Source organism: Poeciliopsis prolifica, unplaced genomic scaffold (genome assembly GCF_027474105.1).
Source record: "Poeciliopsis prolifica strain line A6 unplaced genomic scaffold, Auburn_PproV2 SCAFFOLD058, whole genome shotgun sequence".
NCBI classification, from domain to species: Eukaryota; Metazoa; Chordata; class Actinopteri; order Cyprinodontiformes; family Poeciliidae; genus Poeciliopsis; species Poeciliopsis prolifica.
In genome coordinates, this window is record NW_026562433.1 from 3,187,908 (window position 1) to 3,213,772 (window position 25,865).

Consider the following 25,865-nt stretch of genomic DNA (forward strand, 5'->3'; position numbering starts at 1 on the left):
AAATTCTTTACATTCTTTAGATGCTCCATATTCGATTTCACTGACTATGACGGACTGAATAGGCAACGATTTTAGTTTCCGGACGCGAAAAGCCGGTTGACCTGAAAGGACTTGCTGCTGTAACTGAAGCGAGCATTACTGAGCAATCTAATCCTAATAAATCTAATCCCAGGAAAATTCACTGAAGTGCGCGTTTGTTACAGGACAGGAACTAAAAAAAACTTCCAAGAGGTAGAAAATCGTTTGCAAAAAATAAACTAGAGGACCGAGAGCCCGTCCCAACTTTATTACTTCACACTCTACCCCACAGACTGGCTGTAGTCTCCTCTCTCCTGCCCCATTTTTCACCACAGACAGCAGTTTTTGAATGTGGGTGACATCAGCTGTTTATTATCTCTGCAGGTTTTCGGATGCTGTGACACGGAGATAGGACTCCTCTGTGTTGTGCTGCTTACTGGGCTACTTGGCCCCCAGCCACACGGTGACTTTTTTCCAAAACAAATTAGAGGAGAGACTCTTTAAAGCACCATTTATACTACAGCAGCTAACTGACTTTAAAACTAGCTCTTTACTTTAGGAACGTCTTGCAGGTACAGTTAGTTCTGTCACGAGACATTTTGACCCACAACTCTCAAAGATCAATAGACTTTAAATCCTTATGAACATTTAGCTCTGGAACCGGAAGACATTTTAAATATCCAAAATAAATTCACAAAACAATCGAAACAACACATAAAAGTGAATGATGACATCCCTACAAACAAAACTGTCCTTCAAAAAAAGGGATACGCACAACACTGAAAGCTTTTGTCCTCCGGAAAAAAATTATAAGTCATGCAAATGGAAATTACTGCGCTTGTTTTAATTTATCATGCGATTAATTGATTTGCTGCTTATTGCAACAGGCTTGGGTGCAGCCCAGAGGTTTTTCTCTGATCTCCCCCTTTGTGATGCATTCACTGTGAGGCCGATAACGCAGGTCACCTGAGGACTTCCTGACACCAACCCCCCTCCAACTTTTATGGGCCCGTTTCAGCCGACAGTGATCGATGCAGCCCGCTGTAAAAAGGTTACAATCCATCCAAAATCCCCCCGCAGCTCTACAGCGCTCAACATATTGGCACTCATTGACTAAATGGATTATCCTGCCTCTGGCTTTCCTCTGCTGGCCATCATCAACCCAGAGCACTTAACTGACAGTCGTCAGCAGCAGGAGAGACAAAGCAGGGGACGCTGGGACATTGGGGACTCTTTTTTTTGTTGTTGTTGTTTTTCTCTTGTACCACATCGACTCAAAGAGCCGGGAGAGCGTCGAAGGCCTGACGGAACCGTGAGCAAACGCTGAGGCGTCGCTCTCCGGCTGGAAAACCTGCAGCCATCGGTGAACGCTCAGCTTCCTGCAGCAAAAAATGCTCCAGCCTCCGACTTCATTAGCCTTCGCAGCGCCGCCATCAGCCGACCCTCGAGACAGTAATTACAGCCTAATTAGGGAGATGAGAGGTCCTTCAGCCTTTTATCAGCCTGTCAGTCCAGATCTCGAGGGTCGAAAAAGCCACTCCACCATCAACAAAAAATAAATCAAGAAAAAAATCAAATGAATCAACACAAAAGCAAAACAATTAATAAACTCCTTAATAAACCACGCCAGGATAAGCAATTAATCCACAAACCGCATTCTAAACAAAAATGAGCTCAATATATAACTTTTGTTCTGATTAATACTTTCTGAAGGCCAGTTTTGTTTATAGAGACTTCATAATCCATTTTGTTTATTGTTTTGGGTTCTCATGTCTTGTTTTATGTTCTTGAAATCTTCCGCTGATAAAAGAGGCAAGTCGCATTGTTATGGCATTATCAAAATATTCCTCGCAAATGGTTTCAAAACAACAATATTATGTTTCGTTGCAATCATCTCAGGGACAGTTTATTGTCCAACCGACCCCAGTATTATTTTACCCTAATTAACACACATTTAATACACATAAGGTCAGAAATTATAGAACAATTAGGCAAATAAATGACCAGAGTCGAGCTCAAGGGGAAGTGAAACAGATCCGGCTCCATCAGCATTTATAATGTTTTTATCTTCTATTTAAGAAAGTTAAGCTAAACGGGCTAAAAGGGTCAGAAAACCGTCAAACGTAGTTTCAATTTTGCTTAGGTGCATCATGGATGCAAACTCCCAACAAATGTCATCTCAAGGCACTTTCTTAAGAAAACTGACCCAATCCATTTCCAAAAACATAAAATTTTAAGTTTTCTCCGACGTGGAAGAATATGCTTCAAACATCCAGAAACTTAAATCTGACAGGAAAACCATCCGAACTGATAAAAGCCACGTGCAGCGAGACGCTTTGTTTTCTTGTCTAATAACCCAAATAAATAACTAATAATCAAACAGCTTCTGGTGAGTTTTCAAGGAGTGAATCAAACCTTCCTTATCTGCTGTCAGGCTGTTTGTTTTGGCACGTTGGTGAGCAAGTGGGTGTGTTTGATGATAGTGTTTCACTCTCATTTGGACTTTATCACTTTCCAGTGGAGGTCAGACTGCAGCTCGCCATGAGGTGACCCGCTTCACAGAGGTTAAACCTTTACACACACTCCGCCGCCTCCTAATAGCTGAGCAAACAGCCGCCCTAAAGCCCGATACTGTACTCGCCGCCTGCAAGGGTCTTAGAGGATTCAGCTGAATAAATAACGGGGATTTTGTCCGGCTCGTGTTTAACTACGGCCGGCTCCGGGGGAGGCCGGGCTGCTTTCAGTGAACTTCTCCGGACCAAAGCGAGGAGATATTCCGAGACCTAACAGAAGTTGATCTGAGCGGCTCCACAGGTATCGGGTGTGAGGGAGCGGCGGAAACTGTGTGCCATCGTCTCTGAGAGCAACAGCACCGCACACCGAAATCCTGACTCTGTGTGCGTCTCTTACACGCTCGAGCCTGCCGCCGCCTCCACGTCTCTGCAGCGAGGCGATTCAGGGTGACAGACAAGAGTCGGCCTTGTTCTCCTGCAAGCGGCAGCCATGCAGCAGCAATGCATACCACAAGGGAGAAAAAAAAGACAAAACACTGCACACCCACGTGCGAGTTTACGCATCAGCCAGCCGCAGCCTCTTTGTCTTTGACAGCCAGATGTTTGAGTTATACAAGAAAGACGACACTTGTAGCGACAAAGAGGACGAGAAGCCGTTAGTGTGGCGGCAGCGCCGCCGCTCCAAAGGGACAACATGGCAGCCGGAACCATGTCTGAAGGAGGACGGGACATTGCTCTTCTTCAAAGAGAGAAGCGCATCCATTTCTAGAGCTGTTCTCTCACTTTTGTCCTGTTGCAGTGCAGGGTATCTGCAGGAATCAGCAAGTCGAATTTAAGACTTTTTAATACATTTTTAATGCCACCTTGAATTAAATTTGAGACTATAAATATCTGTGGGGTGTTTGAGGGATCCTACCGCAATAATAGTGTTAAGCTTAAGTTTTGTTTGAGTTTTTTTGGCACAAGATGCTCCTAACCTCACATGGCTTGGCAACAGAAGCGACGCAGACACTGAAAAGTTAGCTAGCTAGCAGGGGTGCATTAGCAGCTAGTCAGCATTAGCCTCAACCGCTGCTGCAAGAAAGACGCCTGTGCACAACTCGAGCTTCTGCCTGACAGAACAGCTCCATGAGAAAAGAAGAACTACATGTGCAAAACTAAATCGCACCTTTTGCGATTAATGCATTTAATTTGGATCCACAAATTTAAGACCTTTTAAGGATGCGCAGACACTCTTTCATCAGACACAATCTATCTTAGGTTTTATGAGGCAAGCTGACTAAAGTCGCTGAAAATTTCTCAAGACAACAGTTTTCACAAATAAAAATCAGAAAAGTGCGACGTGGACTTGTTTGTTTACCATGATACCTTAATATAACCCAGCCTTCAGAAGGCAATGGTGAGCAGAGTCCATCTGAGTGTAATTTAATCTCAGTATAAATCCAGCTGTTCTGCGAAGGCCTCAGAGGTTCGTTAGAGAGCACAGCTGCACAAGTACCAAGACATGGCCGCCCACCTAAAGCAACAGGCCCGGCCAGCAGAGCATTAATCAGAGAAGCAGCCTTGAGCCACATGGTAACCCTGAAGAGAACTGCAGCTCGGCTGAGAGAATCTGTCAGCAGGACAGATGATTTGGCCTCTGTCCGAAAAAGTCCATTGATAAAGAAAAAGCACAAGAAGAAGTCAAGCTTGCACTTTTCCACCAGGATTTCAGGGACATGTGGAGGACGGTGTTGCATTTCTGGCGCGAATTTAAAAAAAATGAAATAAATCACCATTCCCATAGTGAGCATGGTGGTGGCAGTGTCATGCTGTAGGATTGTGTTTCTTTAGCAGAGTCAGATAAAAAGCAAAAGAGGTTCACCGTACAGCATTCATATGTTCAAACGGTCCAGGAAAAGTCCAGACCTAAATATAACTTAGAATCTGATAAAATTAGTGATATTTAGGTTTTATGTATTTAGTATGTTGCAAAGCAGAACAGGCAAAAGTTTCAACCTCTGTTGGATGCCTGGCCTGTTTTCCCTGATTGGGGCTTCTTTGCAGGACAGTGTGGCCTTTACACTAAAACACCAACCACCGAGGGGGAGTGGACGATGATGTCACAGGATCCTCCCGAAGGTCAGAAGAACTCGCTTGACTTTCTGCACAGCTCGAAAGAAAGAACGAAAAAACTGGAGCGTTTTTTTTTTTTAATTTTTTATCAGCCTCCTTATCTCTCCTTATGCAACGGGAGAGCCAGCAGGTTATGAGAGGCACCTTGAACTCACTTCTTCGATTTGCTGAGGTTGCGTCATGCGTCCCTGGTGGCCCGTCCGCGCCACACGGGAACAGGTGATCTGGGGCTACCGTGACAGCTGTGTTTGCACTGCGGCTGACAGACGCCGTTTGAGAAATATCCACACGGATGACGTGTTTGTGGGGTCTTTTTTTTTTTTTGTTGCCACGTTTTAACGGTTGGTCAAAACCCGATCGTCGTTTCTTTGCCTACTTTTGAAATCTTCGATCCCCAATTTGGACCCAATCCCTCCCCACTCGCCACCTCCTCTCACCCACCGTGTGATTCTGCAGCATCAGCAGGAAAAGAGGAGCAGAAAACATGAGGACAGGGTGTGTTTGAGCTGTTGGGACACAGAGGCAAAAAAAAAACAAGAGCTCGCACACAGCTGAGGCCCAACAGAGGAGGGGAGAAAACACACACTAGAAGTCTGAGAGTAAATATGTAGTGTGACACCAGCACGATAAGAGCCGTGGAGGCGAGACTCCTGCCCTGCTGTCCGGTTACAGGGCGCCAAAATTTAGCTCTGGCCACTGGGAAGCGGAAAAGCTAAAACAACTTATCAATAACAATGACTTTTAAAACATCAATTGTTTCTGCTTGTTGAATTCATTATTCACGCACTGAAGTAATATATTTAAAAGACGGGAGTCAAAGCTGGCCACTGCGACAACTTCTTTACCCTGTGGGGATCCCCAAGGCTCAACGTTTGGTCCACTGTTATTTTTATTTCATTTACGTTCTCTTTCAGACATTTATTTGCAGAACAATTATGTGCCTGCCACGTACAGCTGTCCTAGTCTTTTAAACCGGACCAATGTGGTGAAGTGATCTGCCTTGATCTACTGCCTCACTCTGATAAAAGGCTGATAACTTATCTCAACGCCAGAAAAACAAAACAATGATTAGAAATCTGCTCACACATTCACCGAGCAACTGGTTGCTTCTGTCCATTCGCCAAAGCCGGCGCTCATAACTGGAGGGTAATTTTATTTATATGTATTCCTAGGAATACCGGTTAAAGATCCATTTATTAGGTCAAGTGTTTAGAGTTTGGACTAAAATTACCACTTGATAATATTTAACTTCTTATGCTTATCCCTGTACTTTTTTTAAATCCTTTTATGGTTTTATTGATTTTCTTCACATATTTAATATTTTTATGTTCTGTAATTTGTTTTTTTATGACTTATGGTATCTCATCTTGAACAGCGTTTTATGGCCGCAGTCGCAGCCCAGCATCGCCAACCAGAAACAATCAACGACAAAAGGGAGCTTTTCGTAATAATAACAGCATACAGTGCAATTAGTGAGGTAATTCATCCTATAAAAACAGGTGTCAACAATCTGGCCTCAATCCCAGGTACAGTGTACCTGCATTAAGAAGACTATTGAAAAGCAGAAAACATGTAATGAAACGTCATTTTAAGAGCTAAAATGACCTTAAATCCTTCAAAGTGGAAACTAAAAGCAGGAAGACATGGAAGAAAACAGAAAACTTTCACTCCAGTGGAACAAAGAAGAGCGAAAGTGATCAGACGGGACAAACAACCTGTAAAAGACAGTAATCATCAGACCCTGCCAGTGTGTAGCCAAGCCGTTGTCCACAAATCCCTGCAGAGTCCCGTTGGGAGAAAGAGAACGAGAAAACGGCAGGTGTTGAAGAAGCCTTCAGGTGGCATCCTGACATGATTAATGTTAAGTAGCATTAATCTGTCGGAAATCAAAAACAGCAGCTATAGGGAGCTAAATACTAGTTCAACGAGACACAGATGAGTTAAACCCACAAACATTTCTATGGTAGATGTTTGATTTTTGCACAGACATGAAGGTGAGGACTGTCTTGAGCAGTAAAGCTCCCAAGTCATCTGCATGCATGGCGATAGCAGCTAAAGTACAAACCGTGAGCTTTATTCACATAAATGCAGCTAATATTTAGATTTTAAGCGCCTGTCTGTGCAAGCAGCTTTAGAAATGAATGACTCATTCATTCCTTCAGTTGTTTTTTTTTGTGTGTGTGTTTTTTTTTATGTGGACTGTGGCTCTTTTGGGTCTCCATACTAACATGTGTTCAGACAAATCCAGCCACCTCTTTAAACCTCTTTCTTAAAAATCGAGCACAACGATGTTTAAAAGGTCAGAGAGGATGGGAAACCCACGCCACGCCAACGCAGACTAACTTGTCTCGTCGAGCTCTGATGGCTTTTGAATGATCCCCTCTCCGTTACTTCGCCCCAAAACACCAATGAAACGCGTCCCGGGCTGCCCCCGCAGAGCGCCTCTGCAGCCACTGCCACGTTTCTCCCCATCCACCATCCCAGCGCGCGAGCGTGGGGGTCTCGGCGAGCGCGTTCCGCGGCTTACTTTTGCACTGCAGCTCCACCATGGCCTGGAACCACTCGTCCTGGTCCTCCTCGCTCTCCGCGGCCACGACGAAGCTCTCCGCCCGGGTGTACAGCGCGATCATGTGCTTGTTCTTGGAGTCGGCCCGCTTGTTGATGTTGAAGCACGTCTCCAGCGCCACCGCCTTCTTCGGGACGGGGGCCTTGCCGCGGAACTTCTTCTCGCTCTCGTAGTACTCCAGGCGGGCCGGACCGCGCTCCGAGGCGGCGCGCAGCACGAAGTAGCGCCGGTGCATGGACTTCTGCTTGCGGAGGTAGCCGCTCTTGCGCACGTCCTCGTTGCCGTGCGGCTCGCCCGCTTGGCCCTCCATTGAGTTTGGCTCCCAGCGAGCGAAACAGCAACAACAACAAAAAAGAAAAACTAAACAGAAACAAAACAGATGGGTCAGCTGGAATTGGTTTCCCCCCCTGCAACTTTCAGCGAGATGACTCAAACATGCTCCCCGGTTCCGCTGACCCCTTTCCTCCACATCAACACGGCAGGCATGTGCGCGGAGCAGAGCTGGAGGTCGATCCGGACGGGCCGCTGCGAGTCTGGACCCGGGTCTGTTTGTTGGCGTCTGTTTTTTTTTTTTTTTTTGGAAGGGGGAGCTTGTTTTCTCTCCAAGGGACGGAGCAGCGCAAGTTTTCCACGTGCGGCGCAGCTTTTTACGCGGCGCTCCCCCTCCTCCTTCTCTTCCTCCTCGTCCTCCTCCTCGTCTCGCCTCCTCCCGTCTCTCCTCCACTACTACCGCTACTTACTACTGTTGGCGTTTCCCAGAGCTGTCTGAGCGGGTTAATCCCATTTACTGCACATCGCGGCGCACGAAGCCCAGGCGTCTGTCCCTCCCCTCCGGCCCTGCTCGGCTCGGCTCGGCTCTCTGGCGGCTGGAGGTGCGAAGCGGAGCTGCTACCGTGGAGCGGCACAGTCGCTCACTCTGAGAGGGGTCCTGGACCGAGCCGACTCGGCGTGCCGGCTCATCTCCGCGAACGTTCTACTTCGTTCCTAATGTCACGAAGCGAAAGATTATCCCATCGATAATAGACAATATTTTTGAAGCACTTTCCAGAACGTAGCGTAGATCATAGAGGAGCATTTTGTTTTTTTGTTAGGCATCGCATGCTTGGACTATTATTCCCTCTGGCTTTAATGCTGTGCATCTAGAAGGTTTTATGGTCTTATGTTGTTTTTTGTTTGTTTGTTTGTTTGTTTGCTTTCAGACGGTTGTTATGATGTGTAACCGTGACAACAGTGTGTTGTTTTTACAAACGGGAGCAGCTGATTAGCATCAGCATCAGCTGAAATCCCAGAGAAGTTTGTATCATGAGCTATCGATTTAAAATGACTGCTATTTTAGAATATATATAACATTATTTATGCTTGGAGAGTTATTAGTGTTTTACATTTGCAGCAGGTATGGACACATACTAAGAACATTGACATATGTGAAAGTTAGAGGAGATGAGAAGCAAAGAGCGGAAGTTTCGAGTTGAGCCAAATCGCGAGGATCTTTAAAAAGAGCCGGAATTCCCTTCACTGAACTCTCCTCCGTAGTACTCCAGACCACGGTGCGTTCAGGAGCCTCGCCGCAGGTACGACAACTAAACTTCCGATAAATACGCGCTAATCCGTCTCACCTGGGAAGCTTAAGCGGGTATTGATGGATGATCTATAACTACTAGTCTATTGCACATATGGTCAAAAAATAAACACACATATTATTATTATGTTTTCCATGAAATTAACTGTGTTGCAAAAGTTGTGCAGAACAGGTGTGGATGTGCAGCACCTGCAGCTGTTATGTGAAAACAGGCGACAGGTTTATTGAAACTGAAACAATCTGGTGCTGATAACAAAACTTTTCTGCTTTTTTTTTTTCTTATTACACAGAGCAAAGCAGACGACCTAATATTACGCGTTTTTTACTTACATTTATATGATGCTGCCACGATACAACAGTTTGAAAGTTATTTTTGAAGGGATTTTGCCAAAATAATCGTAGTGTCTCTCTAAACTGGGACAATAAACTGAAAAAAGTAACACCAGGCTCTAAATTAAGTGTTGATCATATAAAACTCTTATTACATATTTATAAATTAGCTCATATATAATTATTTACAGCAGTGTTGTAACCAACATCTTCCTATTTTGTTTGTTTTCCATCTCTATTCTTTTTATGCGAATCCCTAAAGATTCCCACAGCACGTGAAGGCACCATCCCTTCTCCATTGTGACCTAAGATTTCAGCCTTGGAGCTTCCAGGAGGTTCATCCTGGTCTATTTATTGTTAAAAACAAAAAAAACAGTCCCCATCTGTCTCCTGTTGAAATGTGGACATATTGACACATGAACTCTGCACACTCAGCAGCTTTGTCCAAAGACCGGTGATTAAATCAGCAGAAATTCTCCAGACAAGTAGCGAAATCAGGGGTCAACTTTGGAAATCTTTTGGAGCTCTTCCTTCTATTCTTCATTTGGATGATGTTGCTGTATTAAACTGGAAAAAAAATCAAGACATTTGACTGTTTTCTCTGTTTAAAATCGTCTCAACACTCAGTGGAATCTTCAGTTCTTTGTTGTTGTTTTTTAAATTGAATATAAGAAAGGAAAAAAAAAACGAGGAAAAACGCATTAAAATCTTTTAAATTTAAATGAATATTTTAAAACACCCGAAACGGGAACCATCTTCGTGCTGCATGCTTATGCAGTATGCATGCTGTTATGCAATATGCATCCTAACTTAACCTTGTGGAGGAGGGCAAACATAAAATAACAATCCACCGCCCCCTGCTGTTTAGCAAAGGTACTGCCAGCGGGGGGATACGGGGAGGGGGACAAAATTACTTTTTAATTTCATCATAATTGTTGTAAACTTTCTTAGCTCAGTGTTTCAGAGTTCCCCGTCAGCTGTGTGAACGTAAAAACAAAACTTTATTATAATAAGCGTGAAACGTCCGTTTCTACCATCAGAGATGAACGAATGAATTTTCAGATTTCAAGTCATTCTGTGAAGATGTATAAAAATAGTCAAAGACACAGAAAAAAAGCCTCACTATATTAAGAAGTTGATTTTATGAACATGGATACGTGTCGTTACAAAGAGGTTAATACATGAAACTCTTACTTTTCTGTTCTTTTTGGCAAAATAAAAGAAAATAACCTTTGCCTCAATTAAAAGAAACAAAAAGCATTTTGGTCCAGTAAAATGAAGCTGTGAACTTTTTATACACATTTTATGTCTCTTGTTATTATTATTTTTTTTCTGAAATTTTCTTTTACATTCAGTAGCATCTCCTTTTAGCCCTATAAGCGCATGCAGCCTGAGTGAAAAACACTGATAATCACTGATCGATAATTTGACCAGGAATTTTAAAAAAAGTGAGAAATGCAAACGTGTTCCACACACACGCACACACACACGCACGCTCGTCTTTTCTTGAGACTAATTCACGTGCATCAAGAGGTTGTTAAGGCTGTTCAAAATTATTCGAAGGGCATTTGCGATGACAAGTCAAAGTCTCTGTCCCACCAGCTGAGATTCAAAGATTTTAAAGCAGAGGACATTCTTACTGGTGGGTTGTTTTTGCAGGGGTGTGTGTTATATATATGTATATAGGTATTTATATATGCATATATATATTTATTTTATTTTTTATTTTTTGCACTTATAAGCAGGAGATGAAAGCACAATAGCAGCAGCAGCAACATGTGTGTGTGAAATAGTTTGTGGGTAAAATTAAAGAGGCATTGTTCACTTGTGACTCCCACAGAGCCCTGAGGTGGCATCTACTGTCACAGAAAACACCCTATGACACACACACACACATTCACGCACACATACAGTTTCATTGTTACATTCACACCCTTTTCTCTAGTTTTTCTTTCCTCCACAAACACGTAAACACAGACACAGAGGAGAGAAGGAGGCAGGGAGGGCGGGATGGAGGCGGGTCCGACCCTCCCTGACCGGGTGGAAACACTCCAGAGGCTTTGAAATGGCAGCAGCTCCTCAAGTTCACTCCTCCCTCGGTTCCCAGCGAAGTGAGGAGAGGCGTGGGATGAGGAGAGGGGGGAGTCAGATGAAGGGATTTTTCGACGTCCCCCGACTGGGGTAAACGTTCCCCTGCAGAACCAGAGAGGCAAGAGTGAGAAACAGCAGTGAGAACGCTTCCGCGATAGAGCAAGCCGCATTCCCCTCTGGCTCTCCGGGCAGCGAACTCACCGTGAACGGGTTCACAGACATGGGCCGCGGGACTTTGGGCTGAGAGTCAGGCTCGGGGAACGAGGCGAAACCTGCAGCAGGAAACAGAAACATGACGGGTGAAACTGGACCCAAACAGGAGCTGTATCCAGATACACCGAAAAAAAAACAACTTTAAAAAAAAATCTGTTAATTAGTCACCAGCAATTAAATTAAGTTGACCGAACTCACTTTATCTATGTGTGTTTACCTTTACAATTTAATAAATTAACTTCTTTTTTAAAGGTTTGAGCTGAATCTTCTTCCAGTGCAATGGCTGCGTCTGTGGGTTTTCCTGACCTGCTGACCTCTGGGTACCGGTTGGTGAATGACGAAATACTAAACGGACCGTATTCCGGACAGACTTAGTTTTCTTTTTGGGGGCTTCCATGAGACAAACAAGTCAATTTTTATTATTTATTATTGTTTTTTTCATTCATGTTTAGGCAATACCGCTCATTCCCCTGATGAGAAGCTTGAATGAAAACAACTTTAAATCTGTCAAGGGTACGAATAATTTTGAGCGGCGTCAATATACAATATTATTGAACAACTAATGAGCTGATTGTGTTTTTCTCCTCTTTATTATTGATTATATTGAGGAAATACGTTGTTTCCTCCTCAACTCTGAGCCATTCAAGGACAAAAAAAAACATATTTTAAGACATTTTCTTTGCAAAGTTTGCATTTTTGAGACAAAACAACAACATCTCCCTGATTAAAGCTTTTATTTCCTGGTCCTCTCGGACCATAAGACGTGATACTACAGCAAATAAAGCAAAATCTCACCGTTGGTTTCTTGATTGGTGACTGACTCGTGGTGAAATGCATTCTGGGTGGCAGGAGCCGGGAAGGAAGCAGACGGAGGGAAAACGGAGGTGGGCGAAGTGACAAACGCGCTGGAGTCACCTGAAATCGGAGGGAGAAGACATCATTACTCAGGCGAAGAGCACAGAGCTGCTTTCACTTTTCATTTCTATGTTGAACAAAGAAGCGAGAGGAGCGTGGAGACGCCAAAGTGACGCCTTACTGGATTACTGGTGCCGACAACGTAGATTTGTGTCGCTATTTTGTCTGTTTTATTACAACATTTTAGTAAAAACGTAAAACTTTGAGTGTGGGTTGATACCAAAAAGGAAAAATCTGGATCTTAATTGCTTCATAGGGACAATGGCATGCAGTGAGAGGTGGGTAGAGGAGGAGAAACCCAAGAGTAGCACAACTTCAACACATTTTCACTCAAGTAAAAGGAAAAAGTAGCCGTCCAAGAAATTACTTATGAAAATTTAACAAAAACTGCACGTATGTGTCTTTGTGTGTGTGGTAAATCTTTGCTTAAAACAAGCCTGTTCTTCATTCGGTGAAGTTTCTCACAGTGGGTAGAGTATCCAGAGCAACAAAACTTCATAATAAAGACTAAGGTAAGTTTTTCCAAAAAGTTACAGTGTGACGAGTTACAACTCAACTCTTCCTACAGTAGAGTGACGTTTTCCAGCAGTACTCATTTCTGTACCGTTTGCCTCCAGGCAACTCTGAGAGCGTTCTTACCTACAAAATGTGAAAAAGAAAACATCTTAAAGCTCCTGCAAGGCGTGAGGCTTACCTCCTGAGGCGCTGCTGAAGGGGTTACTGGGGGAGAGGGCAACAGGCTGCTGGGAAGCCGACCCGGCGCTGGAGCTGAATGGGTTTGGGAAATCTGAGACACACAAGGAGAAACGGGGAGGGGGGAGATAATTCACCATGTGTCGGGTTACCAGGGCAAATTCCTGGCTATTCAGATTGACTCTAAGTCTGAGCGTAATGATTGGTGGCTCCTTAAGGATGAAAGGAGCTGCATGTAAATGCAGCGCGGGGCTGGATCGACGCGGCCTGCGCTCTGTACTCACTTCCAAAACTTTGGGAGCTGGATACGGCATCGACTCCAGGGGAGCTGGGGAGATAAGAGAAAAAAAAACCTCACGAATCGATCCGAGCCCAACTGCGTTGAAATGAAAGCTGCTTTTCTCTTCATACCTGGCAGGAGTGGAGCTGGACGAGAGCCTGCTGCCAAAGATGGCGCTGTACTGTGGAGGGCCACTAGGTGGAGCTGTAAGCAAGCATTTCACGGTGGGGAGGGGGGAGATGGGGGGGAATACAACAAAAAAAATCACAGTATGACCTCAGGCCTGTCATTAACCCTGTTGTAAAAGATCAAGTACTGCTATTATCGTAAAACATGAGTGAAACTCTGATAAAGGTCTCAAACTGTTGTGCTGCAGTGTGTAAAACAAGAATTAACCAAATTAGAATAATATATATATATATATATATATATATATATATATATATATATATATATATATATATATATATATATATATATATATTATATATATATATATATATTCTGAGTTTGGCTTGATATGGATCAAAGAGAGCTGAAGCAGAAAATCAATAAAGAGCTCTTCCTGCCAGACAGAGAGGGCTGCGATGAAGCTGGAAAACAACAACAGCAACAACAGCAAGGCTTCTTGGGAAAAGCCCCAGGGCTCCTCACACGCGTTACGTCCATTAAAACGGCCAGCTTGGCATTTGGACGCGCACGGCCGCTCACTTTAAAAAAAAACAAAACGAGTCAACAGGGTCCTTTGAACCCGACTGCCCAGAATCTGGAGAAAACACAATGAGCATAATTCAGCTGCTACGAGTCTTGGCATTTGGAGAGCAACGGTGTTACGCAACAACGCTGAGCTGGCCATCAAAATCTGGATCACACGCACTCCTTACACCGCCTCTGTGTGAGAGTCAGAGTCAAAACCCAGAATATTACTGCAGCCACAGCACCGGGGGAAGAAGTATTTTCCCATTTTTTTAACTCGTTTTATTTTTTTCTTCTTCTCCCCATTGGTAGATAGGCCACAACAAAACAATAAATCAATTAAATCGCATGATCAAGTAAAATTAACTATCTAATTTTCTTTGCTTGATTTATCGTTTTTGTCTTTTGACCAAAAACTGATTGATAAAAGTCTTCAGTCTGGTGTTTTGGTCTCAACTATCCTTTTTTTTTTTTTTTAAGATAATCTTCATAATTTCTTCATAATAGTATTCATAACGTATTTTATTATTGTTTCTGTTCTTTGAGAATGTGCTCCAGCGTTTTATGCCATTATTCCTGCTATGTTACTTGAAAATGTTCTCGAAACAACAATCACAATAAATTCAGGGACAATTTATCAACCAGCAAACTTTGTTATCGTGACAGGCCTATCGGTAGAAACACAAAGACACAATCAACACTTTATAGACACAAATCAATTCAGAAAAGAAAATAGATGAACTAAATGTTTCGCGTTGTCTCCATCTTATGTTTTCCTCCTTTTAAAAAAGTAGATTTGCAGTCGATTTAGCAGCATTTTCATACTTTAGGTAGCTCCTTATTTACCTCAAATAAAATTGTATTTTCTGGCATATCTCTACCTCTCCTCCCAGAGTTTAATAAAAATATCCACCTGTAGATTAACAGAAAATCTCTCCTCCCCCATTCTGTTTATTCAATTCAAATTCAATCCAGAAAACTTTATTGATCCCAAAGGGAAGTTAAACTAAACAACCATGGCCGCCTCTCATTCCATTCTCTAACAGTGGGTTCACGTTGTACCATCTGTCTTTTCGTTTTTCTCTCCTTCCCTGATGCCAAAAGAACATTACACAGATCTCCATCTGCTCCTTTAAGTTGTTGAGGTTTGTATCCTAGATACATTATCTTAAAATCACCAGGAATTTACTGTATTGATTTACTTTATTAGCATCTTTCCAGTCATTCAGAACCTTTGGACAGCCCCCCAAAATTGTTTCTGTTTCCCCACACAGACCTGAATGTTAGACTTTTACTAATAATTCAAGAGTGTGCAGGAAATCCTGCCAGATAAAGGATTTATATTTGTCCTCAAACGAGCCAGAATCCTGAGCATTCCTTTAACGAAGTGGCTTCCCCGGCTGCTAGAGGGTCATATAAAATGCTTCTTTGGACTTGGACCTCTTCATCAAAGTTTAAGTACGATCTGTTTCTGCTTATTTGCACTTTCGAAAGATTACTGTGCAGCGAGCAACAAACATTGGATACCTGGAGCTGAAGATGTATCAGAAAAGACACTGTCCAGCTGCGACACGGCAGCGTACTTGTCCCGGTTGCCGGCGCTGACCGGTGGCGTCGTCTGGCTGACGCCGACCGGCGGCGGCTGCTGTTGTTGCTGCTGCTGCTGCTGTTGCTGCTGCTGTTGCTGCTGCTGCGGCTGGGACAGAGACTGTGGGAGGGACTGCTGCTGAGGATGATTCAGACCTCCGAAATCCACGCTCACAGACTTTGGGAAGGCTCTGAAGGGCCCTGTGACTCCTGAGACTGACACTGTACGACCTGAGGGTGAGAAAACAACAGATAATGATGATGAACTACGACCTTTGGAGCTCCAAAAACCTGCTGTGTGAACAATAGACTGACTGTGGTAATGCTTCAAAACTGGACACGAATGTGACTTCTAGAAAGTTTACATTAGGAACACATACATAGCTTATAAAAATATAGATTTCATGAATTGCAAGAAAATATTTTTGCAGCTTTAATTGGACTTAAGAACTAAATGAATTGATGATCAACAAGTATGGCCAGCAGGAGTTGGACATGCTTCCTGGTCTGTGGTGAACAGTTGTGTTTCAACACAATGCCAGAGTGGAAAAAGAAAATGGCATCATGACTTTGGTTTGCAAAGTTTTGTCTCACTTAGCCACAAGATTTCTGATGACTGTGCTTTGAGCAGGTCAGAACAAAGTAGAAATGTTTGGCTGTAATGGAAAAGAATGTGGTCCTGCAATGGTCTAATCAAAGTCCAGGCTGTGGCCTAACTGAGATGTAGAGAAATTAATACTTGCAAAAGCTAAGGAAGCATGGGGTGTACTTAGTTTTTCACACATTTTTCCATTTTGTCAGTTGCTTAAAAACTGTGCTATTTTTATGCACTCGGACTAAATTGCAATGCGTTGTTTTGACTCTTTCTGTTTTTCTGAAATCATTTATCTTCTTAAACCCTGCAGCTTTCTTTTAAATATCTTTCTTTTAACTGATGCGCTCTCTTGGATCGTTGTACATAAATGTCAAGCAGAGAAAGACAATCTCACGCCAAGCTGACATTTTCATGCTGTGAAGACAATCGGTGGCAGCGTTAGCTTTAGAATGCGGAATAAAACAGTTATCAGTTTTAATCTTTAAACTGAAAAAAAAAAGCCAGCAGAGAGGGCGACAAGATCTTTAAAAGCAACAGTTAGATCCTAAGAATAGCCTCTATGTAGTGAGCAACAGCTAGCCGCAAAGCATGCTGGGTATCAGCTTCTGCTAGCATGGAGACGAAAAGCTCCCTGTCAGCTGATGAGCCAGAGACAGACACCAGACTTGACCTGATTCAGATAATCCACTGATTCGAGACATGCATCACCCAGGCCTCATGCTTCTGGGCTCCGGTGTCATTTGCGAAGCCTTCGGCGAGGCCCCGTCTCTGCAGGCACACCCGAATTTCTAAGAATACTTGTTTGGAATGGGATTACAGCTGCGCCCCACATAGTTTTCGAGAGCTTCAGCGGCAGCGCGGTGCGAAATATCAGCGGCCTCGTGCTGACGGAGGCCCAAAAATAGCCCTGCTGTAAGCTCGTACTATTCCCTCTGAGTGAGTGCGTCTCCTTGACCCTCCCAGGCCTCAGACCTCAGCTTTGAAGTGGCAAACCTGACTGATGAAGAAAATTACTGACCCCAATTTCAGTAGGTGATGCCTGTCTGCAGTGATTTCGATGGGAGAAAGCAGTGAGGAGATTTTGCTCATCTGCTGTAACATACGGCGCCTTTTCAGCGTATTTTTAACTCTGGACCTTTTTGAAGTTTGTCAATGCAACAACAAACTGCAATACAATTTAATGGGGGGGTGATGGGGATCAACACAAGGTGCATAATTCTGAAGTAAAATTGTACACAGTTTTCAAATTTGTCTCACAAAACAATGTGGAAAGTGTGACAATCTGAGACGGCGTATTAGTGCCTTTGTGGATAGAAGGAAAAGGAGGAAAATGTTGCCAAAAAACTAGTGCATTTCTGAGCTCCAAAGGTTTAAAAATTGAAAGATAAAACTCAGTAATTGTTAGATGAATCTTTAAAATTTTCTAGATAAAAAAGGAAATTTTCGAGCTCCAAAAGTGACATATTTGTGATGATAGAAGTTTAGATTTTTTTCCATCAAATTTTTGACATTTCAAGTTCAGAAATTTCCATCTTTTTTCTAGAAAATCCTAAGATTAGTGTTTTTTAGCAGAAATTTACTCCTCCTTTGTCCCATCCACAATGACCCTGGTATGCAATTGTAGTGTTTTGTTCCCGTTACACTAAAGTGCCTCCACCCCCCCCCCAAAAAAACATCACTTGGATCCAATTTGCAGCCCTAATTGCAGAAAAAAAATATTTAGTGGAGTCTTGGAGTCTGAATACAAACTCCAATATTTTCAATCATAATAGATTTTGAAAACCATGTGTAATTGTCCTTCTACTTTCCAATTAACCACAACTTTGTGATGCTCAATTACAGAAAACACATTAAAGTTTGAGGCAAAACAATAAATAAAATTGCAGTTTGTTGTAAATTTTCATGCATGTGAGGCACGACCAGCACTGACACGTCCACAGATAAGGCATCTATTATAAATGATACACAGAGGAAGCACTTAACGATTCCAGCCACTCAGCACAAACTCGAAAAGAAATGAGTCTTACCTAAAGTGAAGTGGTTTTTGAACGAGCTACTGGCTACGAGATTGAAGGAAAGAGCAGAGAAACATCAGATAGACAGGGAGAGAGAGAAGAAAAAGGAAAACGTCACTCATGTCAGATCACCATATCTTTCCTGCTGCTTCCTGTCGACAGCTGAGCAGCCTGCTTGGTTTTAAGATTCATGAAAAGCAAAGCCAGTGTGGCAACGTGATGACACGACAAAAGTCGGAGAGAATATACAAGGATGATTCAGAGAAACAGCGCGGCGGCGACATCAAAATGTTCTCTCGTTTGCCATGTTACTCTAAGCAGCTGTTTTTGCATTTTCAGCAATACTCAGTCCTGAAACCCCCCCATAGCTTGAAATGTTATCATGGCACCGTCTGTAAATTTTACAATACAATTTTCAACTTTACACTTTTCCATTAAGCCACAGCAATAACAAAAGCTTTTTCTTCTCAAAATTTCTGGGTTTAGCCATCAGAATATTAAACATGTTTAATACACAACATTTTGTACTTTTGCTTCAGAGCAGGTCTTAAAGACAACAGTTTGGCTGAAATGCATCTGGTCTTTCACGTTGTAATTTACAACTAGTTTTTGACATGTTTACAGTTTAAGCTGAAGATCACAGATCTGGCTTCGGTATGCACTTCAAAAATCTCAAAAGTCTTCTGGCTCTGGATGAGCTGCCTGGGCATTTTCAAAAATATCCTGAACAAAATCACTGCGCAGCTGTGAAATCTTTGCATTAGCATGCTAACAGTAGCATTAGCAGGCATGCTAATGTTAATTTTGTCGACTCTTTTTACAAAATATAAACACGTTTACTGTAGAGATAATATACTTACTTATATTTCAGAAACTATGCAAGAGACAGACAATGCACTTTATTTTAGCATTTGATTATGGGGATGACAGTGGAGTTGGCAGTTTTATACGAGTGGCCCTGCTAAATAGGTTTTTATGCTCTATATTGCATAAAAACCTATTGTTAAAACGCAAAGGAGCTTTTGGTTTTGATATGTGAAAAAGCTCAAGATAAATGAGCACTTTTAAAAGGGACTGTATAACGTGCGAATAAACATTTCAAGCACAGCTTGTTCACATTTTCCCATTTCAATCACAAAGAAGAAAAACCGCACATCACAAATATTTTACATATTTAAACACTGATGTAAGGGAGACGATCTCAGTTGTGAATAAAAGAAGAAAGGTGGATAGTTTATTCTAATAGCATGAGGTGCTAAAGCCCAAACAAGCTGCCTTACACTGATCTTTTGTTTTTCTAAAGTAGAGGGAGACCGAAGCCCACCTGAGGGTCGTGGGAGGGCGGGGAACGAGGGGCCGTGGCTCTGACCTCCCAGCGCTGACGACAGGGATCCCGGTCGCTGCCTTTCTATGCCACACAGTGTGGAGTCTGGATCACAAGAAGAAAACAAAAACACGCGATAAAACCTAACACCACAAACAAGAAAGAGAAGAATTCCTCCCACGGAGGATCGACCTCTGACCTTTCAGAGGGGGATCTCGAAAGCTCTGTGAGCGCGAAGGTCTGGCCGTGAACGCGTCGGTCCGCATGTCAGCGGGCGAGATGGTGGGAGCGCGATCCCATGACGGCAGCTGCGACTGAGACTGGTGGAAAATAGATCAATAGAAAGGGGGAGTTAAAAGTGGAAAAGGCAGGCGGAGGTGAGTCTGTTTCATCGTTTCTCAATAATTCATAAGTGCAGCCTTTGATGTGGAGGCTACCTGGCCCTCCGACTGCCCAACCTATCAGCCTCTCTGCTGCAGCACTGAAGTGAATTCAGGTCATCTCTTCACCTGCTGTTCTCCTTTCCTTTCTGGCTCTCTCTGAAAAATCCTGCCTCCTTTCATTTTCTCTCTTTCATGCACTTTTTACTTCTGCTCTCACTTTATTTCCCTTTTTTCATTGATTCTCCATTAGCATCTCCATCCACTTAATTCATGTCTTGCTTCTTACCAGTGGCCTCATAGATCTGGCATTAGGTGGCAAGTTATGGGAGGGGCCCTGGCTCGATAATGGACCATGGGAAGAGGGTACGGCTTGGACAGCGGGACTCCAGGGGCCTTCCACGTCCCTCCGGTTTTTGCTTTTGGAGAAATGCCTGTAAAAAGACAGTGAGAACCAGGCTTATAGGACGCTCTGATACAGCCTGTTATGAAAAATTCACATTTTGCATGTTTTTTGTGCTTCCATTTCGCTCTCAACTGCTTCTAAAAACAGACCGTGCGATTAGAAAAAATATGTTTATTTGGTGTCTGGAAAATTTGATGTTTCAGAAACCCCCGTAACTGTTAAGTCACTTTCAACTGGCGCCAAACCCAGCCTGTTAGCTAGCAACCCGGTCGGTGAGCTGTTTGCGTTGTTCAACAGCTGCTCGAAAAGAAGAGTTTTGTTGTTGACTTGTTATCCAGAAACCACTTGCTGCATTCTTGTTAGTTGTGCCAGAGGCTTTTCTTCTGGTTTTCAAAGATGTACGGTTATATTATTGCGCAACTGTTTGACGCCATTCTGTGCAGAGGGCAGACTATGAGTTGAGTTGGGGGAGAGGGGCGTGGCCAGCAGCAGCTAGTTGGATTTAAAGTGACAAAAATATCTCATTCTGAAAGGAGCTTAAAATAGGCAGAACTGGCAAACTAAAGTCTCACTGTCTCTACGAATTATTTTGTGCAAAAAAAACATGTTTTGTGTTGCTCTATCCTAATATGTTCAAAGAAGCATAGCAGGCAACCTTCAAGATTTAGAAAAAACAACAGGAAAAACAGAAAAAGGAAGGAGTGTGCAGCCATGCTGCATAGGGTGAGCTCTGGGGCTGTAAACACAGCATGGTTGTCTCCTCAGCCACCAAAACAGTCTCTCTAGAGGAAGCAATTTTTTGGAATATCAATCAACTGACATCTTGGACACGACACATCCGTAATGCAGACAGTTAACAGCCAGACCATCAAAATGAGTGCAGCTTTAGCTTCTTGTATATATTATTAACTCTAGAAACCATGTTTATTTCCTGTGGCTCTGAGCCAAATAAAGAAGAGAACATTTGACAGATTTGATCAGCAGATAGGAAAGGTATGTTTCCTGCCTTAAAAGCAGTCATTTTTTTGTATTTAAAAAAAAAAAGCATGAATGAAACAACCTGTTTAAGATTGAAACAAGGTATTTTAAAGGTTCTCACCATTTTTTCTTCTCATATTTATCTTGAAGAAACTCTTTGAACTTCTGAGGATCCTTTAAGTCGGGGCAGCCATCGGCCTTCGGGTCAAACACGCACAGCCAGGTTCTTCGACCAACCTGAACACGGACACATTTTACACGTCGACAACATTCAAAAGAGGGCAGTGTTGATTTGAACTGGCTGAGGAGCCAAGGCTGATTTCTAACTGCTGGAGTTTAAAATAATCCCTATTTGTTTCAGACATTTAATGAAAGAGATCTTTTGCAAAAATAAGAAGAGATTTATTTCGTTTTCCTCAGTGATTCATCTGGTGCAGGAGTCAAGAGTGCAGAAAATAAAACACTGCCCGTGAGTCATGAGTGGTTAGATCACTGAGAGGATGATGACGGGAGCAATCTTGACCCTCCACGCTTCGGCTTCGGTGCACATGAAGCTCGACTTGGAAACGCACGCAGATCTGGGTTACCACTAAGCAGATCAGTGCGCAGTCATGCCCGATGTACTTCACTCATCGTCTGTGTCATGTAACCGATCCCCGAGGCTCCCACAGTCGCACTGACGAACGCTCCATTCGCTTTCATTACAATCCAGATGAATATACGAAGGAAATGATCAACGACGATCATGCAAAATGACCTGTTAGAGCGACTGTTGACTAAGCAGCAGACTGAATTTTGCAGCTGATAAATGTTTGACACTTTTATACTATGATAGCAACAGATCCAATAGAAAACAGAGAATAAATAACCAGAGATGAACTGATCGGGCTGATCTCTGGCCAGCTTACAGACGAGTCTCTAAAAATAAATAACTAAACGACCGAGAATTTGATTAAGTAAGTGAGTGAGGAAGTGAGAAGAGTAAGTAAGTGAGGTTAGCTGTAAACATTTCCCCTACAATTAAGGGCCTAATTAATTTAAAAGTAATCCAAACTTAGGGGTAGTTAAATAAATGAACACTTAAAGAAATTAGGCAGGTTGTTGTTGCCTAATCTTACTTTAATAGTGATTTACATTGGGGAACCAGAGAGGAGCCCAGTGTTGCTGTGGGTGTTCAAAAAGGAAAAATTGTAAAACTGTACAGCTTCCTGTCAATCAAACAGAAACTGCCAGGTCTGAACGGATCAACACAACAATGTGAAACACCAGTAATGTCTCAGCTTACTGACTAACTTAAAATATATTAGTCCTTGTCAAATACGTGCAAAACCGCATAAGTACAAGTCTAAGTCTAAGTGAATAGCTCTGTAATACATAGATCATACTAAAAAAAAATGCAATAAATGCTGTTCTGAAGGCAGATTCTTATTCACATTTTTCATAAAGTTCTCAGCTGGAGTTTCCTGTTTAAGTTGCTTTTAGATTATTCCTACAATCATCCACAATCAACAGAACATGAGGTGCTATTTTTCCCCCCTAGTCCCAGTTGATACGAGTCTTGTTCATGAGGACAAATACAGATCTTTGACATTTTTCGTACAACTAAAAACTAAGATTGACACAAAATTATTTGCTTGAAAAAACTTTAAAAACAAACAAACAAAAAAAGACGTTAGGCCAGTGAAAACATTTTAACTTTCGTTTCCAATTTATTCCATGTAGCGGCTCAGTTTTAGAAAAAAAAACTTTTGGAAAAATAAAAAATTAAATTCCTGACATCCACAGATTTATTTTATACACCATCTAATTTTATATTATGGTAATTTCCACTATGATTGAAGATAATATTCAGAAAAAAGAGGAATCTGATTTGCAGTTTGATCTGCAGGATTAAGCTGCTTTTTATTGGGTTTATTGTAAATGTCAACATTGGGTTTTTACAAGACTTTAGTTTTGAAAAGTGTTGAAAATCCAGTCACCTGCTGACCAATCAGTGCATTGCCAGTACAAAATAACTTGTTTTTCCATCAGAAAAAAAAAACTGTTCGACTGATTGTTGTTTCCACTAATCCAATACAACATATTGTAATTAAAACAAACACAAAAAAACAACATGCTTTTAAAAGTGAAGAAATTTTCAATTGACATTTTCTTTTGTATCAATACAGAACTTGTGAGATTAGTTCAACCGATGGCCTCAAACTATTTAAAAAAAATGTTGTTTTTCCCAAAACCTCCACTTACTTTCTTTCCCTAATCAAATACCTGGCAACTAAACCAACAACCTACTGGCTCCATCTGGCAACGAAACAGGAAGCGACTCAATGAGGAGCTGAAACGTCGGAGCGTCACTCACCTCGTTGCCATGGTTCTGGAGGAATTCCACTTCCTGTTGGGAGAAAGTTGTCATGGAGATGGACTTGACCCGGTGGGGAGGGTTGAGGCCTCTCCTGGGATGTAGAGGAGAGACAGAAAAAGAAACAAAAATACGCTCATACATCGACGAGGCCAACGGCGAGGATTTAGTCTGCATGTCTGAGGCAGCTGACAGGTGCATCTCAGTAAATTGGTTTGTTGTGAAAAAGTTTCTCTCTTTCAGTAATTCAATACGAAAAAGTCAAACCGTTAGATGATTATTACTCACTGGAGATGACCGCTAAAGTCAAGAGGCGAAGTCTTGAATGTTTAGAGGGTACTGTAAATGTTGATGGAAAGTTGAGGGGAGGGAAAAAGTGTGGTAGAAAGAGGGATGCAAGCAACAAGGCTGACACAAGTAAGGAAAATAAATTTGTACCACTGAGCAACTGTGGCATTTGTATCATCTTCCTCTCAAGGCAGTGCACCTTTATTTTTTAACCACATTTTTTCCTTCCACTAAACTTTCTACTAATATGACAGCTACTAATTAATCCATAACTTTTTCTTGAATTCAATAACTGAAACAAATGAACTTTTCAAACACAATTCACTCAGATGCACCTGTAGGTGGATAAATGGCAGGTGGGAGGAGAAATACCTGACACGTGACTGTGGATTTTTTTTCTTTGGGGGGGGGGGCAGATTTGTCAAAGGAAAAGATGTGTTTGCGTGTGCGCGTGAGAAAGAAAGAAAGAAAGAAAGAGAGAGAGAGAGAGAGAGAGAGAGAGAAGGGGGACCAGAGCCTCCTGCTGTCTCCATGCTGGGGGACACAAAGTGGGACACTGCTGTGCAAGATTGCGCAATAACTAACAACCCGCCTTCCTGTGGAGTGCTGGGACTGATCATGCAGAACAAACTCCGATGCTACACACACATTCACGCCCACATTTGGAGAGGATCCTGGACAGAGAGAGGAGTGTATCAAACCTGCGGCATGACGGTATAAAAGCTGGAAAATGACCAACTAGCGGTCTGTCGTTTTATGAAGCTGCTGGGAGGACAGGCAGAGGGAGAGACAGAGGCAGACACTGCGTAAATTAATGTGCGCGCACACATACACATCGCCATCATCATCATCATCACCATCATCATACAGGGCTGCTGCACCAACACCCGCTTGTTAATGTAGGGAGGGGGAAATATAAAATAACACCCTGCTCTGCACAGCCTGGGCGGTGCACGGTGCAATCTCAGGCCTGGTTAGTTTCACTCCACAGCTCCGTCTGCATCTGTTGGGTCTGGATGTGCAGAAACGGCTCGGCTTACTCACAGCATTCCGGAGCACGACGTGCAGACGAAGCTGCCCACCGTGATGTCCGTGTACGTCACCCCGGGCTGGCCGCACTCGAAGCAGTGTTTGTTTACTCCGGACTGGGCCAGCTCTCGGACCTTGCGGGAGCAGATCTCCTGGTTGTCCCGGTGCTTTCGGTTCGACATGGTTGAATCTGACCGGCGCCTGCGGACACGGGCTGCGGAGCGGCACGAAAACACCTCCTGCTCCTCCCCGCTGGAGCCGCTCCGATCACTGCGCGGAGCGCCTCACGCCCCGCATTATGGAGAAGGCTTTTCTGCGGCTTCACCCCCGGAGCACGGCTGCACACACTCGCGCGCGAGCGAACACGCTCACGCACGCACACACGCAGGAGATGAGCGTCAAGTCGGACAGAAGAGCCACGAAATCCCGCCGGAAGTACAACGGAGTTACTTCAGAATAAAATACAACAGGTGACGCTTTTAAAATGGTTTTCCAATTTAAGTGTCAGAATATTTTTTTAAAAAATTATTTTGGAGAGTAGTAGTGTTATTATCGAAATGGGGCCACCAGTCGGTCATTCAAGGGGTTTGTCAGAAACTGACCAATCGGCAGGCCCTATTTGCCCAGAAGTGCACGCGGCCTATTCAAAGCAACATGTCAACATTGTCGGGGTTCATCAATGCCAACGTCATTCCGGCTTTAAGTATTTGAGGAAAATAATAGGAAGTGATGGTCCAACAATGTCAGTGGGAAAACATGCGACAGCTGTTAACCAGAGCGTGCAGAGAGGACAATACAATTTATTCCATTTCCAAAACCCAAAAGGAGCCTGGAACAATGCAGGAAATGGATGAAGGCTTGCAGCCGACTTCCTGTCCAGTTGAATGAAAGCGTTATA

The 25,865-nt window shown here is 43.0% G+C and overlaps 2 protein-coding genes across 3 annotated transcripts in view; both read right to left on the reverse strand.

The window, feature by feature from the left end:
• The window catches only part of si:ch73-335l21.1 (insulin receptor substrate 1-B), a 48,124-nt gene extending 40,231 nt beyond the window's left edge, over nt 1-7,893 (reverse strand). Inside the window, exon 1 of the mRNA XM_055060301.1 lies at nt 7,174-7,893. Within this exon, the coding sequence (XP_054916276.1) occupies nt 7,174-7,522 (349 nt within the window). The 5' untranslated portion in view covers nt 7,523-7,893. The remainder of the gene's footprint in view (nt 1-7,173) is intronic.
• Nucleotides 7,894-10,244: 2,351 nt separating this feature from the next.
• On the reverse strand, nt 10,245-25,405 carry agfg2 (ArfGAP with FG repeats 2). Of its 2 annotated transcripts, XM_055060304.1 has the most exons (14): nt 24,983-25,405; nt 23,651-23,744; nt 21,416-21,531; nt 20,200-20,344; nt 19,730-19,850; nt 19,531-19,635; nt 18,219-18,251; nt 15,537-15,827; nt 13,445-13,517; nt 13,318-13,361; nt 13,035-13,127; nt 12,221-12,340; nt 11,414-11,484; nt 10,245-11,314 (listed from the first exon to the last, which is right to left on the reverse strand). In XM_055060304.1, the coding sequence occupies exons 1-14, from the start codon at nt 25,147-25,149 to the stop codon at nt 11,267-11,269; spliced, it is 1,521 nt and encodes a 506-aa protein (XP_054916279.1). In that variant the 5' UTR covers nt 25,150-25,405; the 3' UTR covers nt 10,245-11,266. The 2 variants fall into 2 exon arrangements, with proteins under 2 accessions (XP_054916279.1, XP_054916280.1); XM_055060305.1 differs by lacking the exon at nt 18,219-18,251.
• Between the last annotated feature and the right edge of the window lie 460 nt (nt 25,406-25,865).

Excerpts from the sequence above, each read along its gene's own strand:
- agfg2 (XM_055060304.1), bottom strand. The coding sequence starts at position 25,149 with ATGTCGAACCGAAAGCACCGGGACAACCAGGAGATCTGCTCCCGCAAG. Across the intron at positions 20,345-21,415 it reads AAATATGAGAAGAAAAAATG|GCATTTCTCCAAAAGCAAAA; the intron begins GTGAGAACCTTT and ends GTCTTTTTACAG. Across the intron at positions 11,485-12,220 it reads CACCAATCAAGAAACCAACG|GTTTCGCCTCGTTCCCCGAG; the intron begins GTGAGATTTTGC and ends TTCCTGCTGCAG.